This window comes from Micromys minutus (assembly GCF_963924665.1).
Source record: "Micromys minutus genome assembly, chromosome: 12".
Lineage (NCBI taxonomy): Eukaryota > Metazoa > Chordata > Mammalia > Rodentia > Muridae > Micromys > Micromys minutus.
Genome location: NC_137981.1, coordinates 53,526,426 through 53,540,378, shown reverse-complemented (window position 1 = coordinate 53,540,378; position 13,953 = coordinate 53,526,426). Strand labels below are relative to the sequence as shown.

At 41.9% G+C, this 13,953-nt stretch overlaps 1 protein-coding gene across 1 annotated transcript in view; it reads left to right on the top strand.

Moving 5' to 3' along the window:
- ADRA1A (adrenoceptor alpha 1A) overlaps nucleotides 1-13,425 on the top strand; it is a gene marked incomplete at both ends in the record, with an annotated part of 77,596 nt that extends 64,171 nt beyond the window's left edge. Inside the window, one exon of the mRNA XM_080926897.1 lies at nucleotides 12,908-13,425. Within this exon, the coding sequence (XP_080783023.1) occupies nucleotides 12,908-13,425 (518 nt within the window). The remainder of the gene's footprint in view (nucleotides 1-12,907) is intronic.
- Between the last annotated feature and the right edge of the window lie 528 nt (nucleotides 13,426-13,953).

Genomic DNA, 13,953 nt, shown 5'->3' with positions numbered 1-13,953 from the left:
ATATAAAAAAGAAAACAAGACATTCAAAACATCCAACTTAGAGCCGGGTATGGTAGTGCATGCATCTAATCCCAGCACACAGGAGACAGAGACAGAAGGATCTCTGTGTTTGAGGCCACTCTGGTCTACAAAGTGAAGTTCCAAGACAACCAGGGCTACACAGAGACACTCTGTCTTAAAAATACCAAAACAACCAATTCACTTTCCCTCAGTGCAGTCTGTGTCTCAAGAAGTTCTAAGGACTTGGGGTTAAGAGGCTTCATAAAGAGTACTATTTTTACTAATTTATTTTATTACATCTTTGAGAGTTTCACAAAACATATTTTGATATTTAACACCCTCTCCTAACTCTTCTCAGATCCGCCCCCTTTTTAATCCTTCAAAATCAATTTGTGCTGCCAAAATATTCTTGGATATGTGGTCTTCCATTGTAGAATGATCAGCTTACCAAGGCTCATTAATTAATATTTTAATATTTGTATTTTTCCTTTGAAAATTTTATCCATTTATACAATGTATTTTTACCACATCCATCTACCATTACTGCCCTCCAGGCTCCGGCTCTCCCAGGTGCCCCTCACCTCTGCCAACTTCATGTAGTCCTTTTCCCCCTCAGCGAGATGCTCTAAAATGTGTAAGATTCTGGTCATGTGATTTCAAGCAACACCCTAATGGAAATAGGTATCAGGTGAAATGTCAGGCAGAAATCACAACATTGGAGAACAACCTTTTCTGACAAACATGACTGTCCTTAATAACAGAAAAGTGACACCCTGAACTCAGAATTCGATCTTTCTCCTTAAATTTTTACTTATTTTTATTTATGTGTATGTGTGCCTGCTTGTCTGTGTGTGCACCACACATATGCAGGTGCACATGAAGGCTGAAAAGAGGTATTGGATTCCTTGGAACTGGAGTTAGAGGTGTTTGTGAACTGCCTGATGTAGGTGAAGGTAGAACCCAGGTCCTCTCCCAGAGCAGCAATACTTTTAACCACTGAGCCATCTTTCCAGCTCTGAAGTTAGATCTTTCAAGAAGCCTTGAATGTTATGACTGCTGTCATAGATTTGTCCTTAACACTCTCCCCATGAATCTTCCCTTCAATATCATTCTGTCTTCTATTTTCCCCTTTTCTGTCTTCTGGGTTTTACCAAACTTTCTATTCCATTGTCAGAACTTCCACTGGAGCTGTTGGACTTTCTAAGAGATTTCTATTCTTTGACCTTAAAAAAACTTCTAGTGCATGTGTTGCTGCCTAGAGAATACATTTTTAGTCCATAATTAAACACATAAACAACTGTATACACCATTTGTTCTACTTTTAAATGAATCACAATGAATAAAAGGCACCATCACTTCATTGACTGAACAAGCACACATTCAAATCCAGATTGAATTTTCTATTCTCCTTTGATACTTGTGAGAGACTTGGGGACACTGGGAAAAAACCGATAACTAACTTGTTATCAAACAAAGTGGCTGTTTGATCTCCTTAAATTCACACTTCATTGAGGAGGAGTCATTGAGCTTAATTAAGAAAGTAACAGAGATAATCAGGATTGGGATTCTCTCTCTCTCTCTCTCTCTCTCTCTCTCTCTCTCTCTCTCTCTCTCTCTCTCTCTCTCTCTCTCTCTCTCTCTCTCTCTCTCTCTCTCTCTCTCTCTCCCTCTCTCTCTAAACTTCTTGAACATAGTGTGAAAAATAGGTTGAAAGATGTATAAGTCAGGGTTCTTTAGAGTAACAGAGCTTATAGGATGAATATATGTATGATATATGTATATATGTATACACACACACACACACACACACACACACACACACACACATACACACGCACAGCTGCCTGTGAACAGAAGGTCCAAGAATCTAGGAGTTGTTCATTCAGTTGACAAGGCGGATGTCTAGCTGGTTTTCAGTATATACTGGAATCCAGAAGTAGTAGGCTCTAATACCAGTGAAGGAATAGACTTGCTAACAAAGCCATAGAAAACAGGAAAAGAGCAAAAGCTTCCTTCTTCAATGTCATTATGGAAGGCATGGCCCAGATTAGAGATTGGTTTTCCCAGATCAAAAGATTTGGATTAAAGGTATGTCTTCTCACATCAATAATCCCAATTAGAAGTGGATCGTCCCACTTCAAATTATGTGAAAATTCCTCAAAGCTGTGCCCCTCCATTTTGGGGTTTTAGTTAATTCTGGATGTAGCCCAGTTGACAACCAAGAACAGCTACCATAGAAGGGGTAAGACCAACAACAGGGAATTAGTTGGAGGACTGGCACAGAGTTATAACCAAAAGAGATGGTGGCCTGAGTGGAGACAGACAGTGACAGGAGATTGACAGTCATCAGGACCCATGAGCTGTCACAAAGGAGTTGGGAGAGTGAGTGGTTGTAGCAGCCAACAGGGTTCTAGCTTGAGTAGCTGGGGGGAAAACTGCATGACTACATGTAGAACAAGAATGAGCCCTGGGGTCAATGGGAGACAATGAGTTGGATTTGGTTTGTTAAGGGTGAAACAGTTTGTGAGCATCAGGAGGAAGGTTTGATAATATGAATGCTCTGGAGACAGGAACTTGGGATTTGGATAGAGTCTAGGTAATGGGATGTGAGAAAATCATGGGTCAAAGAAAGTCAAGGAGTCTAAATCAATGACCTGTGTAGAATGATGTCATTATACAACAGGGTGGGCCCAGCCTATCATTGGATGAGAAGGAAAGGTAGGCAGGCAAAAGTCTTGGAAGGAAGAGGCAGAAAGAGGAGTGGGGAGATTCTAGTGGAGGCAGGATGGAAGCAGTCTGGATGTTTTTCTTGGCACAACTCTATATAGATAAGGTGGTTATGATTATTTCTAAGGGTTTCTATAGGTCAATTTATCTTATATAGGTGGGCAGTTTATATCTTTGTTAACTGATTGTAAGCTTATTGTGTAGAGAGATTATGGACTGAGAATTTAACATATAAACCTATTTGATACATTAATGATTGTAGAGTCATGTTTTTACCAGACCCATGGAACGAGCTGTATAAGTACCAGGCTTAGGAACTAACCACTTAGGGGGTTGTACTCCGGCTCCACTGGAGTAGCTACTGGCATGGCCCCCACAGAGTAAGACAGTGGGAAGTAGCAACAGAACCTTTTAATATTACTGCAACTGACCAGCCCCAAACATAGTCTTATCTCTGAAAGTAAGAATCACACAGTTCAAAGGAGAAACTGCAGAATACTTCATTAAATTTGAAGAGTTAAAAAAAAGCCTTCAAGCAAAGCTGAACTCCTTAAATGTTTCATTTATGATAAAGGACAATTCTCATTTATGATGCCCAGCATTAAGACAATACCATGCACTATTGCTGTTTTAAAATTTCATTGCTCCAATTCTTTATAGTATTTTAAGACTGGCTAGCATCACTGTACTTAGAAGCAATATTATAGATTCCAAAAGATGTCCTGCATCTTTAAAATGAACTATTAAAATTCTTGGCTATATCTACTCTGACAGTTAAAATACCCATATCGGGTAGAAGTCAGGGACTATGGTATAGCCTGAGCCCAGGCTGGTTCTCTCTTTGGCTGAAAAGAAAGTGTGTGAAGCCATAGACAACCCCATCCCTGGCTCATCCTGGGATGTTGTGGGCAAGAGGGTGAGGTTGGCATGATGAGCCACGAATAAAAAACAGTTACTCAGATTCTTACATACTACTGGAGGGTTGCTCTTGAATCAGTGGACATGCCTATCGATGCCCTGGTAGCCATCAAAAAAAGAGTACATAATATATAGTTTCCAAGTAGGAAAATTATCCAAAAAGCATTAAACAGCATCAAGAACCAAAGCCTTTTTGTGAGCTTCCCCCATTCAATTTTCACTACCCCAACATCAGCCAGCTTACCTTGCTGGCAAAAACCAGGACTTAGACTTCACTTGGCCTTTCAGCTCAATGCAAAGGAACACAGCCCTGAAAAAAAAATCCCACACTTCCTCCTAGGAAGACCGATTTTGGTTATTTATGTCACTGCTTTGGATTGATGACGTTTGGCTCCAGACTCATGTCCACAAATATGGGTGGGGATGATGGCTATCACAGCTGAAGTGCAGGCTTTAGCTCTTCCTTCAGGCCCCTGTAAAACGTTTTTATAAGTACTGGAAGTAATAATTTTATGAAGTGCTTGCAACTTTACCATATAAAATTGCTTGGAGAATGCTCTCATTTTCATGTAAACATGAACGTCTTGAAGATCGGGAAGATACAGTTTTAGAATATGAGTTAAGATTCTCTCTCTCTCTCTCTCTCTCTCTCTCTCTCTCTCTCTCTCTCTCTCTCTCTCTCAGTGTATTTATAGTTGTGAGTCGATAAAGCAGGAATTTTATTCAAAATAACATTTTCTTCCATCAACAAAGGCCATCCATGAACCCATAAACATTCACCAAAACTGTTCCTATCACCAAGACACATACAAAGGCTCACAAGTAGCATGCATCTTCAAAAACACTAGAGTCATAAAGATAGAGGACACCATTCCACAATATTGGCAGAAACCTACACATTTTAGAAAACTGTTGCTAGTGTTGGGGATACAACAGCAAAGCCAAAATTGAAATGGTCTGTCCTCTTGGGGACTAAATACATAAATATGTAAATAAGTAAATAAATATAAACAAATAGACAGGCGGGTGAGTAGTCGGGTAGGTGGATAAATAGATGTAGTTAGATAGATAGATAGATAGATAGATAGATAGATAGATAGATAGATAGATAGATGAAAATAGAAAAATAAAAGTAGATGCTAGAGAAACTAATAACTACTGTGAAATGGGGGAAAGTGGGAAAGCAGGTTAGACTTCATGTGTAGAGGGGCTTATAGATGAGTGGAACTTTGATAACAAACAAGAGGAAATTTGAATGGACTTATCTTTAAGTATTTGTAGGGGCAGGTCACTGAGAAGAGGAGAATGGAGTGAAGAATTACAGCCACATCTTGGAGGCTGTAGTGGTCTTGGTGGATCAATGAATAGACAGTAAATGTATGCTGTGCAAAGGAGAAAGCCTGCATATTGGAAACTCATAACGCAATGTGCACAGGCATTGACTGGGTATGTGAATAGACTCTGAGTTCCACAGGCAGGACCTATATGCCTACCTCTGACCACCTCCGCTCCAGTTGCCATCACACTCCCTGACTCAGAGAAGTATTTTTAAGCAAATAAAATAATGGAAGAGAAGATTGTATAGAAATAAGTTCAGGGTCCTGATGAAGGGTCTTAAATGATCAGATGTTATTTGATGAGCTTGAACATGGTCTCATGAGCAACAAAAAGGCCCTGTGTGACCCATGTCATCAGGCAGATGGTTCTCATTTTGAAGGAGAGAATTGGTGCTCAGGGCATTGTTGGCTGGAGATTCGGGACTTTTGGAGAGCTCTGGTTTGGGCAACTTGGAGGTATTTGGAGAAAATGTTCTATATCTGGAGGGATATCCTGGCACAGAAAAGCCTGTGAAGTTTACTTCATCTTCTATTTGTTGTCTTCTTGCCTTTCTTAATCTGAGAGAAATGGTGGTCCTGTCTCTGGAAGAATAGCTAGCCATTCCATTCCCCCACTGGACAGGCTCCTAGGGGACCCAAGTTTGCCTCTTCTATTCAGTTTGCACATTATTTTCACTCACCATGTCCTCCCATGGATCTACACTTTCTCATCTGCCTGTCATTTCCTAAGAGACACAACACACTGACTCCTTCAAAGAAGGAGCCACTTGTCTGTACTTAAGCATACAAACATCTTCTGATCCTACTCCAAAGTTGGGAACTATCATGAGACAAAGGCTGGATGAGGTACATCAGGCAAAAGCTCACCTTGTTCTCACTATCTGCCCAGGCTTAGCCATGTTCGCCATCAGCATAGAGCACTGTAAGATGCTAATAGAAACTGATGGCCTCTCCCCAAGATAATGTAAATGGTATATACAAAGGTTTGATTTAAAATTCACAAGGAGGGCTGGAGAGATGGCTCAGTGGTTAAGAGCACAGACTGCTCTTCCAGAGGTCCTGAGTTCAACTGCCAGCAACCACATGGTGGCTCACAACCATCTGTAAAGGTATCAGATGCCCTCTTCTGGTCTGTCTGAAAACAGCTATAGTGTACTCATATACATTAAATAATTCTTTAAAAAATAATTCACAAGGAATATGTACATAGGTCTTGAGTTGTGAGCTTGAGTTCATGTATAGGCTAATCCAGGCAGTATTATTAGTGATTCCTAACTGCCATACCATATGAATACTCTGAAGAATTTTGGTAATTTAGAACTTTCCAAATGTGACCTGGATGGACCCCATAAGGTGCTCAATCGGGTCACTATGACACAGCCAAACTAGGGACCCAAATTGGGCCATCTGGTAGACCTCAGGAGACTAAGAAACTTGAGTCTGTTCTTACACTGTCATTTCTATGGCATTTCTCTGTGGTTTGATTGGATGAGGCAATTTTCTCCTTGGTATTAAGGGGCCAGCTGGTTTGGCCAAAATGTTACTTGGCACTGGAGCTCCTTGGCAGGTCAAACTGGCCAATTGATTCTCTTCTATGTTCATTGGATATGTACCAGGCCTACTACTGAGACCACTGGTTTAACAATAATCAGCAATTAAAGGTAATTTTCTCCCATAGTCACATATATCAGATTCTCCTTTAGTGTCAGTTCTTTTTAAACTAGAGTTATTTAAACACTATTTTTTCAAAATCTGATAAGAATATTCTGAAAAGCTTTCTGAACAGTACATTCTAACTTTTTAAATAATATGGGTATTAATTATATCAGTTCACTCTTCCTTCTTATATGGACCATACAGTGGAAACTGCTTTCATTGCCACTGTTCATGCTGTTATTGGATTGCTAAATGGCACATGAAGATTGGGGTGGGCAAGGATAAAGTGAAACAGGATCTGGGTCTGGTCTTCACCCATTCACAGAAGAGACATGCAATTGGGGTAAACTACTGACCTGCTCAACTTAACTGCCTTGATCTCTACATGGCAGAGGGAGGTTCCTGGTCTCTAGAGTCCTGCCAATTCTTGAAGCCTAGAAATCCTATGGCTGCACTTAGCTGGAACTCACCACAATCTAGAATCTCTTAAAGATGTCATCAGGACCTCAAGCTTTCAGATAGCTAATGCAAAGCACACATACTGGAAAGCTAAAAACTTTCTAATTCCATACTTTCAATAGTGAGTCCCCCTGATTCAGGAAAAAACTGTTGAGCTAGAAAATGGACCCCTATAAATATCAGTGTTGGGTTAGAACTGAAGCATTCCATTTCTGTTGTCACTGATTTTGGGAATAAGCAGAAGGGCTTTAGGAGCAAATTGACGTAAGTGGATCATCACTTGTTGATCTTCCTATGAGCACTGAAGTAAAACCGTGTTGTCACCTCATAGCTGAAGCACATCTGTAATATCCAATCCTTTTTGTGTCTCCTTACCAAAACACCAATGGAGCCCCAGGTCAAAAATGAGAAGCCGGGTGTTCCAAATGGTTAGGACTTTAAGTGAAAGGCCAGAAGGCTTCATCTTAATTGGCCAGTGTCAGTTTCTCCTTGGACTCTAGAAGCTTCTACAATGGAAGTGAGGATTCTGGCTCTCCAAAGGTGAGAAGATTGTTCATGTTGGCCTTTGGCCATGAGCACCTGCTCCACCTGCCTCTAGTCAGCTAGTTTTAAAATGATCACAGTGTTTAGGTTGGAAAAGAGTCCAAAACCTGCAGCAACTAAAAGTGGATGAAAATCAATTGTCCCAGACCAAGGAGATCACACAGTAGGTTAAAGCACCAGTATCAGACCCTGACAAATAAGTTCTGGCCCTGAATCCCACCTTAGCCAGATGCTGAGGTATAAATCTATAATCCTGACACTCCTACAATGAGATGAGAGGCAGAGACAAGATCTAAAATCAATGGGATAGCTGGCTTAGGATACATAGAACAGGGCAGAACAAACAACAGATCATCATCCTGTGTCAACAAGGCAGAAGGAAAGAATTTACCATGGAAAGTGTTTTCTCTAACCTTCACAAACACATTGTGGTATGGTCAGACAGATGCACATGTAACACACACATACATACACACACACACACACACACACACACACACGCACACACACCACTTTGAGAATGGATGAATAAACAAACAAATAAATAAATAATATTTTTTAAAGAAGAAGCTCCAAAGTATTGAAATTTTTCCAAAGCCTAAGAATTAACATAGGCAAATTCCCATGTAAAAGGTGACCTTGCCTACATACAGGGCAAGATGTTCCAGGAACTAAGCTGATTGCTGTTGGATCCCTGGAGGCAAAGTCAGGACAGAGGTCACTGGGGGATGAAACATGGCTATGGTGACAAGAGAAGCAGACACTTCTCACATAGGGGTTTCAGAAAACTTACTCTTCCTGGGAAGCGGGACAAGAAATGTTAAGGTGTTTGACAGCAAATGGTTCCAAATGGGAGAGGCACAAAAGAAATGCCAAAACATCAGACAACCAAAGACCAGAAAGAAAGTGTGTGGAAGAGGAAGAAAGCTCGAAAAGTGAGGGACCGCAGTGCTTAGAAAAGAAAAGTGCATGCCACAGGGTAGCCACAAGCACTGGAAAAGCAAGGACACAGCCAATCAGTCAACAGTCATCCTCAACAAGATCAGCCACTCAATGGGAATAGTGGTTGCCCTTCCAAGTCATTGTTCTGGGTTCTAGAACTCTGGGAGTGAACAAAGGCAAGGTCCTGATCAAGTGGAGTTCACATCCCACTATCTGAGTCAGAGAACCATAGTTTGTATTTGTTACCTTTACGTTGCTGTGAAAGAAAACCAGACAGAAGTAATTTAAAGGAGAAAGTGTTTATTTTAGCTCATAGTTTTAGGGGGTATGGTCTGTCATGGTGGGTAAATCAGGATGGCAAGAGTTTGAGGCCCCTAGTTACACCACATCTACAGCCAGGAAGCAGAGAAGGGTGAATATTGGTGCTCTCTTCCCTTCATCCTTTTTATCCAGCCCATGAAATGGTGCCACCCACAGTACAAATCTCTCACAGACATTACGAGAGATTTCTCTTCTAGGTGATTCTAGGACCTGTCAGGTTGACAGTGTCAACCTTCACACATTCTTAGCATGACCGGTTCCACCCTGGTGCTCCTGATGGAAGACCAGGAATAATCTTCTTCAGCTGCATTCGTACTTCCCATCACCAGTAACCTGGGAAAGAGGGATCTGAGAATAACACGGACTTTGGAAGGATACATTTGGGGAGTCCAAATAAGACTGAATCTGTGTGGTAAGGTTTGGGCAAGATAGGAGACCATGGACTGAGGAACTTTGATGGGAACTAGCCTACTGCCCACTCCAAGCACTCTTCCTAAGACAGAGAAATGAAGTAAAGAAAGAGAGCTGAGGAGATGGCTAAGATTAAAGGAGAGTACAACCCCTCGCTATCTTCTCTTGCCCACTGGGAAGTCAATGTTCGAAGTCTATTCTGCATCCTCCCCTAAGTATAGCCCTTTAGCAACTCCCCAGAGAGAATCACATGTGTCCTTTCTAAAGTGAGAACCACACTATGCAAGGGAGGAGATACAGCCACCTTCCTCTAGGGAAATCTTCTGATGAAGAGTGAGCAAGTACATACTAGGCTGAGACACATCCAGGTACTGTCACACACTTACTGGAATAAACCAAATGGGGCTGTTTATGAAAAGGTCTTTGACCTGGAAGTATCCCCCACTCACTGTTTGACCTGCCAATATTCAGAGATGTTCTTGGGTTAAAAAGAAAATCTCCCTGATGAATTGAGGCTGGAGGCTATCTTGCATCCAAATTTTAATATGTTTCTTTTTTTAAAAAACTAATTCCTTTCCTTATCCTATACCTCAGCTACAGGAAAAACAAGTGGGATGTTCTGAATGGTGGGCATCGAAACAGAAGACCTGCATGTGCTGCTGACAGAGTGGACACAACATGGAGACCACAGGAAGAGAGCACATAAAATTAGCCATTGGTCATCTAGATGCAAGATTAAGAAAGCAGGGGTCAGGAAGGAGAGAGGGGCTCAGAAACTGAGGAGTGGAAGGGAAGGGTGAGATTTATGAATGCCAACCTGGACTCTAAGCAGAAACAGGATCCTTAAAGGAGCCTCTCAAATCACTTTAATAGCTTCTTGTTCAGAGGGCATATGGGCTGTGTTGTCGCTGCTGTTAGCTGGAAATTCTTCAAATAAGGAAAATACCTCCCCCTGTCTAGCTGATTTTTTTGTAATGAATTCTCCAGATGAGGTGGATTTTGCTATACTCAGTTCATCTCCGCTTGCCATTGATCATTAAGCCCAGGAAAAGGCAGAGGTTTGTAGAAATGAGTTGCCTTAATCACATTGCTGTCACCATGAGAGAGAAATATCGGCCAGTATATAGGCATTAGAATGCAAAGTGAATTTTCCCCAAGAATTGAGAGTATTTGCACAAATCCAGTTATCCTGTTAACGTAGACCACTTTCTCTGCCCTCAGATGAAGTCTGAAAAGCTTGAGTCTAATTCAGCTTTTACCTGACCCCTCATCTCACAGGTCATGTATACCATTCTCTTTCCAAGAAATATGTCAGTCTAGGAGATCCCAAGAGTCCATAAAATTAGATTTGAAATGTCAAGTCCCAGTCCTGTCCAAGGTGACCTGCGTGACCTTGGTTGAGTTACTCTACCTCATTAAGTGTCAGGGTGTTTGGGATTTTTGCTTGGGCTTTTTTGTTTTTTTTTTTTAATATCAATACAATAGAATTATTCATATTAAGCCTGTAATTAGTTATGTGAGCACATGCTTATGTGAAGGTGCGTATGTGTGTGTAGATACATATACATGTGCATATGCTTGCATGTGTGTGTGCATGAATGTGAAAATCAGAGGACAACTTCAGCTCTTGTTTCTGAGGCACTCTCCATTTTTGTGGGAATGGGAAACAAGTTCTCTCACTGGCCTAGCACTAAGTAGGCAAGGTTGGTTAACCAGAAAGCTTCAAGGATCTATCTGTCTCTATCTCCTCTGCTCTGAGATGAGCTACATCTGTATTTTTTAATGTGAGTTCTGGCAACCAAATTCAGGTCTTCAGGCTTTTGCGGCAACCAAGTGTTTTACTGATTGAGCCATTTTCCCATCCCAAAAGTCATATAACTCACACTATTATTGATTGTTAAATTATATGCAAAAAGTTGTCTACACAGCCTAACTCAAGACATAATGGTGACTCTAACCTTTGTTTTAATTATTAGATAGCACTAAAATATTTGAATCTAAAGTATAAAACTTCCTCAGCTACATAGTAAACATCTGTCAACTCATATGTGTATGTGAGTGTATGTCTGTGTACACAAGTGTGTATGTGCACAAGTGCTCACATGTCTTTGTGTGTGTGTGTTTGTGCATGTGCACGCATGTGTGTGATTTCTTTGAGACACACTGAACTTGACAAGAACTATGCTTAAGTGATAAATGTTCCCATCAACTGCCTTACCATTCTATGTGTTTTACTTCCATGGCATGTAAGTTTTACCTCTGATTGAACTCAGAATACCGTTGGCTGGAGTCAACTGTAAGAGCATCCAGCGTGCATGTTAGGAATCCTGACTCTCATGAGTCTGCAGCTTGAAAGGAAGAGAAAGAAAGAAAATAAAGGGCATAGTCTTCCCAGCATGGATAGAGAAGGTGGCCCATGAAATCCCACCCTTAGCTGAGGACATTTCAGTGGCTGACGGCTGCTGGAAGACACAGGAGTATTGGTCTTCTTCACAAATGTAGCCCCTGATAGGTTGCCCCTGCTCCAGTGTACCTTCGCTAAGTGTGCTCCATGAGTTATAGGAAGATCACAGGAAGATGAGAGGGAAAAGTGGTGAGGATCTGGAGAGAAGGAAGTGTGAGCAGATTTTATCCAAACACATTGTATGCATAGTGTGAACTTCTCCAACAATAGTAAAATAATAACACTAAAAATCATAGGCTGAAAGAAAGAAAAAAGATGTGGGGCCTTGAGAAAGGCCTTCATTCCACCTTCCTCTTTGATCAAAAAGAAAAACTGAAGCCCACAGCTGTAATGAACTTGGCTTAAACCACTCACTCAAGTGGACAAAGAACTGTTACAGGAAGCAAAGGAAGAAAGGAGACCAGCTCAGGCATGAAACATGGAACAGGGCGAGAGGACTCTGAAATCATTCTTCAAACCTGTCTGAAAGGAATGAAGAGGAACATTTTGGGGGTGCATAATTTATGCAATGCCTTTGGGGGCTGCATGATTCGTACAGTGTCTTTCCAAGGAACTAGTAAGTGTTAGGTGCTAAAATAAGGAGCTGGGACTGGGCGTACTAGATCCCCATGCTCACAAAGGATAGACTTGATCTGGTAATCACAGTAGTTTCCCCTCCACAGCGAGTTTATCTATATAGCCCTGGCTAGTCAGTCTTGGGACTCCCTCTGTGAACCAGGCTCGCCTCAAATTCTGCCTTCAGAGTACTAGGATTAAAGGCATGCAGTACCACACTTGGCTAGGGTCATCACATTTTAATGTGACGTGGGTTTGAGTGTACCCCTACTTTATTTTATCACTCAGGCAAAACTGAGTGTTTAGACTCTACCAAAATGTGATACTGCACTCTATAAAGCTCTGAGGAAGCCTACAGATGACTCCCTACAACTAGAGAGGGAACCGATACAAACCCTTCCGTGTGAAGTGGTCTTTGAAAACCTAACAAAGGAGCTACCAGCCAATGTGAGACACTCGCTTGCATCTGGAAGTTCTTGAATAAATATAAAAACTATGTGTGTTGTTTGTGGCTCTAACCGATTGGCCTCTTGACTTGCCAATCATACACGTAACTCTTTGCTTTCTCTTTTAGGGTCCTTCTTCCCGGATTTCAAGCCTTCGGAGACTGTTTTCAAAATAGTATTTTGGCTCGGGTATCTAAATAGCTGCATCAACCCTATCATCTACCCATGCTCCAGCCAGGAGTTCAAGAAAGCCTTTCAGAATGTCCTGCGAATCCAGTGTCTTCGCAAAAGGCAGTCTTCCAAGCATGCCCTGGGCTACACCCTGCACCCGCCCAGCCAGGCCCTTGAGGGACAGCAAAGAGATATGGTGCGCATCCCGGTGGGCTCAGGAGAGACCTTCTACAAGATCTCCAAGACAGATGGAGTCTGTGAATGGAAGTTTTTCTCTTCCATGCCCCAGGGATCGGCCAGGATTACAGTGCCGAAGGACCAATCTGCCTGTACCACAGCCCGGGTGAGAAGTAAAAGCTTTTTACAGGTCTGCTGCTGTGTGGGGTCCTCGGCCCCGCGCCCCGAAGAAAATCACCAAGTTCCAACCATTAAGATCCACACCATCTCCCTCGGTGAAAACGGGGAGGAAGTCTAGAGGATGGGAAAGGTCACAGGAAAAGGGGTAACACTAGGTACTTCTGATTTTCCCATTCAGCCAGGACCGTTCAACAAGGGAAAGGGGAGGAGGAGGGTACCAGTTTATCCGGGAAAGAGGCAGGATGTAGGGTAGCTAACCGCTTCTAAACGATGGGAGGCCCATTTCCCTCAGTTGTTCTCTGATCCTGCTTTCCACTGTTGACCCTTTCAACAAGAAATACCATGGGAAAGAAAATTTCATACACAATCCAAAAGACTATAAATACAGGATGATGATTTCATTGTGAATATTTTGAGCACACACTAAGTTTGGAGCTATTTCTCGATGGAAGGGAGAGGATTTTATTTTCAGGCTGAACCTACTGGCGACTGCATTTGACATTTATGGAGAGGAGACCTAGACAGAAAGGAGTGTAAGGTAATGGCCAACATGCTTTTAGAGCAAGTTTGGAAACACTACCATAGTCTCAGCTTGGGTGGACCTTGAAGTGGGGTGGGGGCGGTGCTTTCGGGTGGCTGCTCTCTG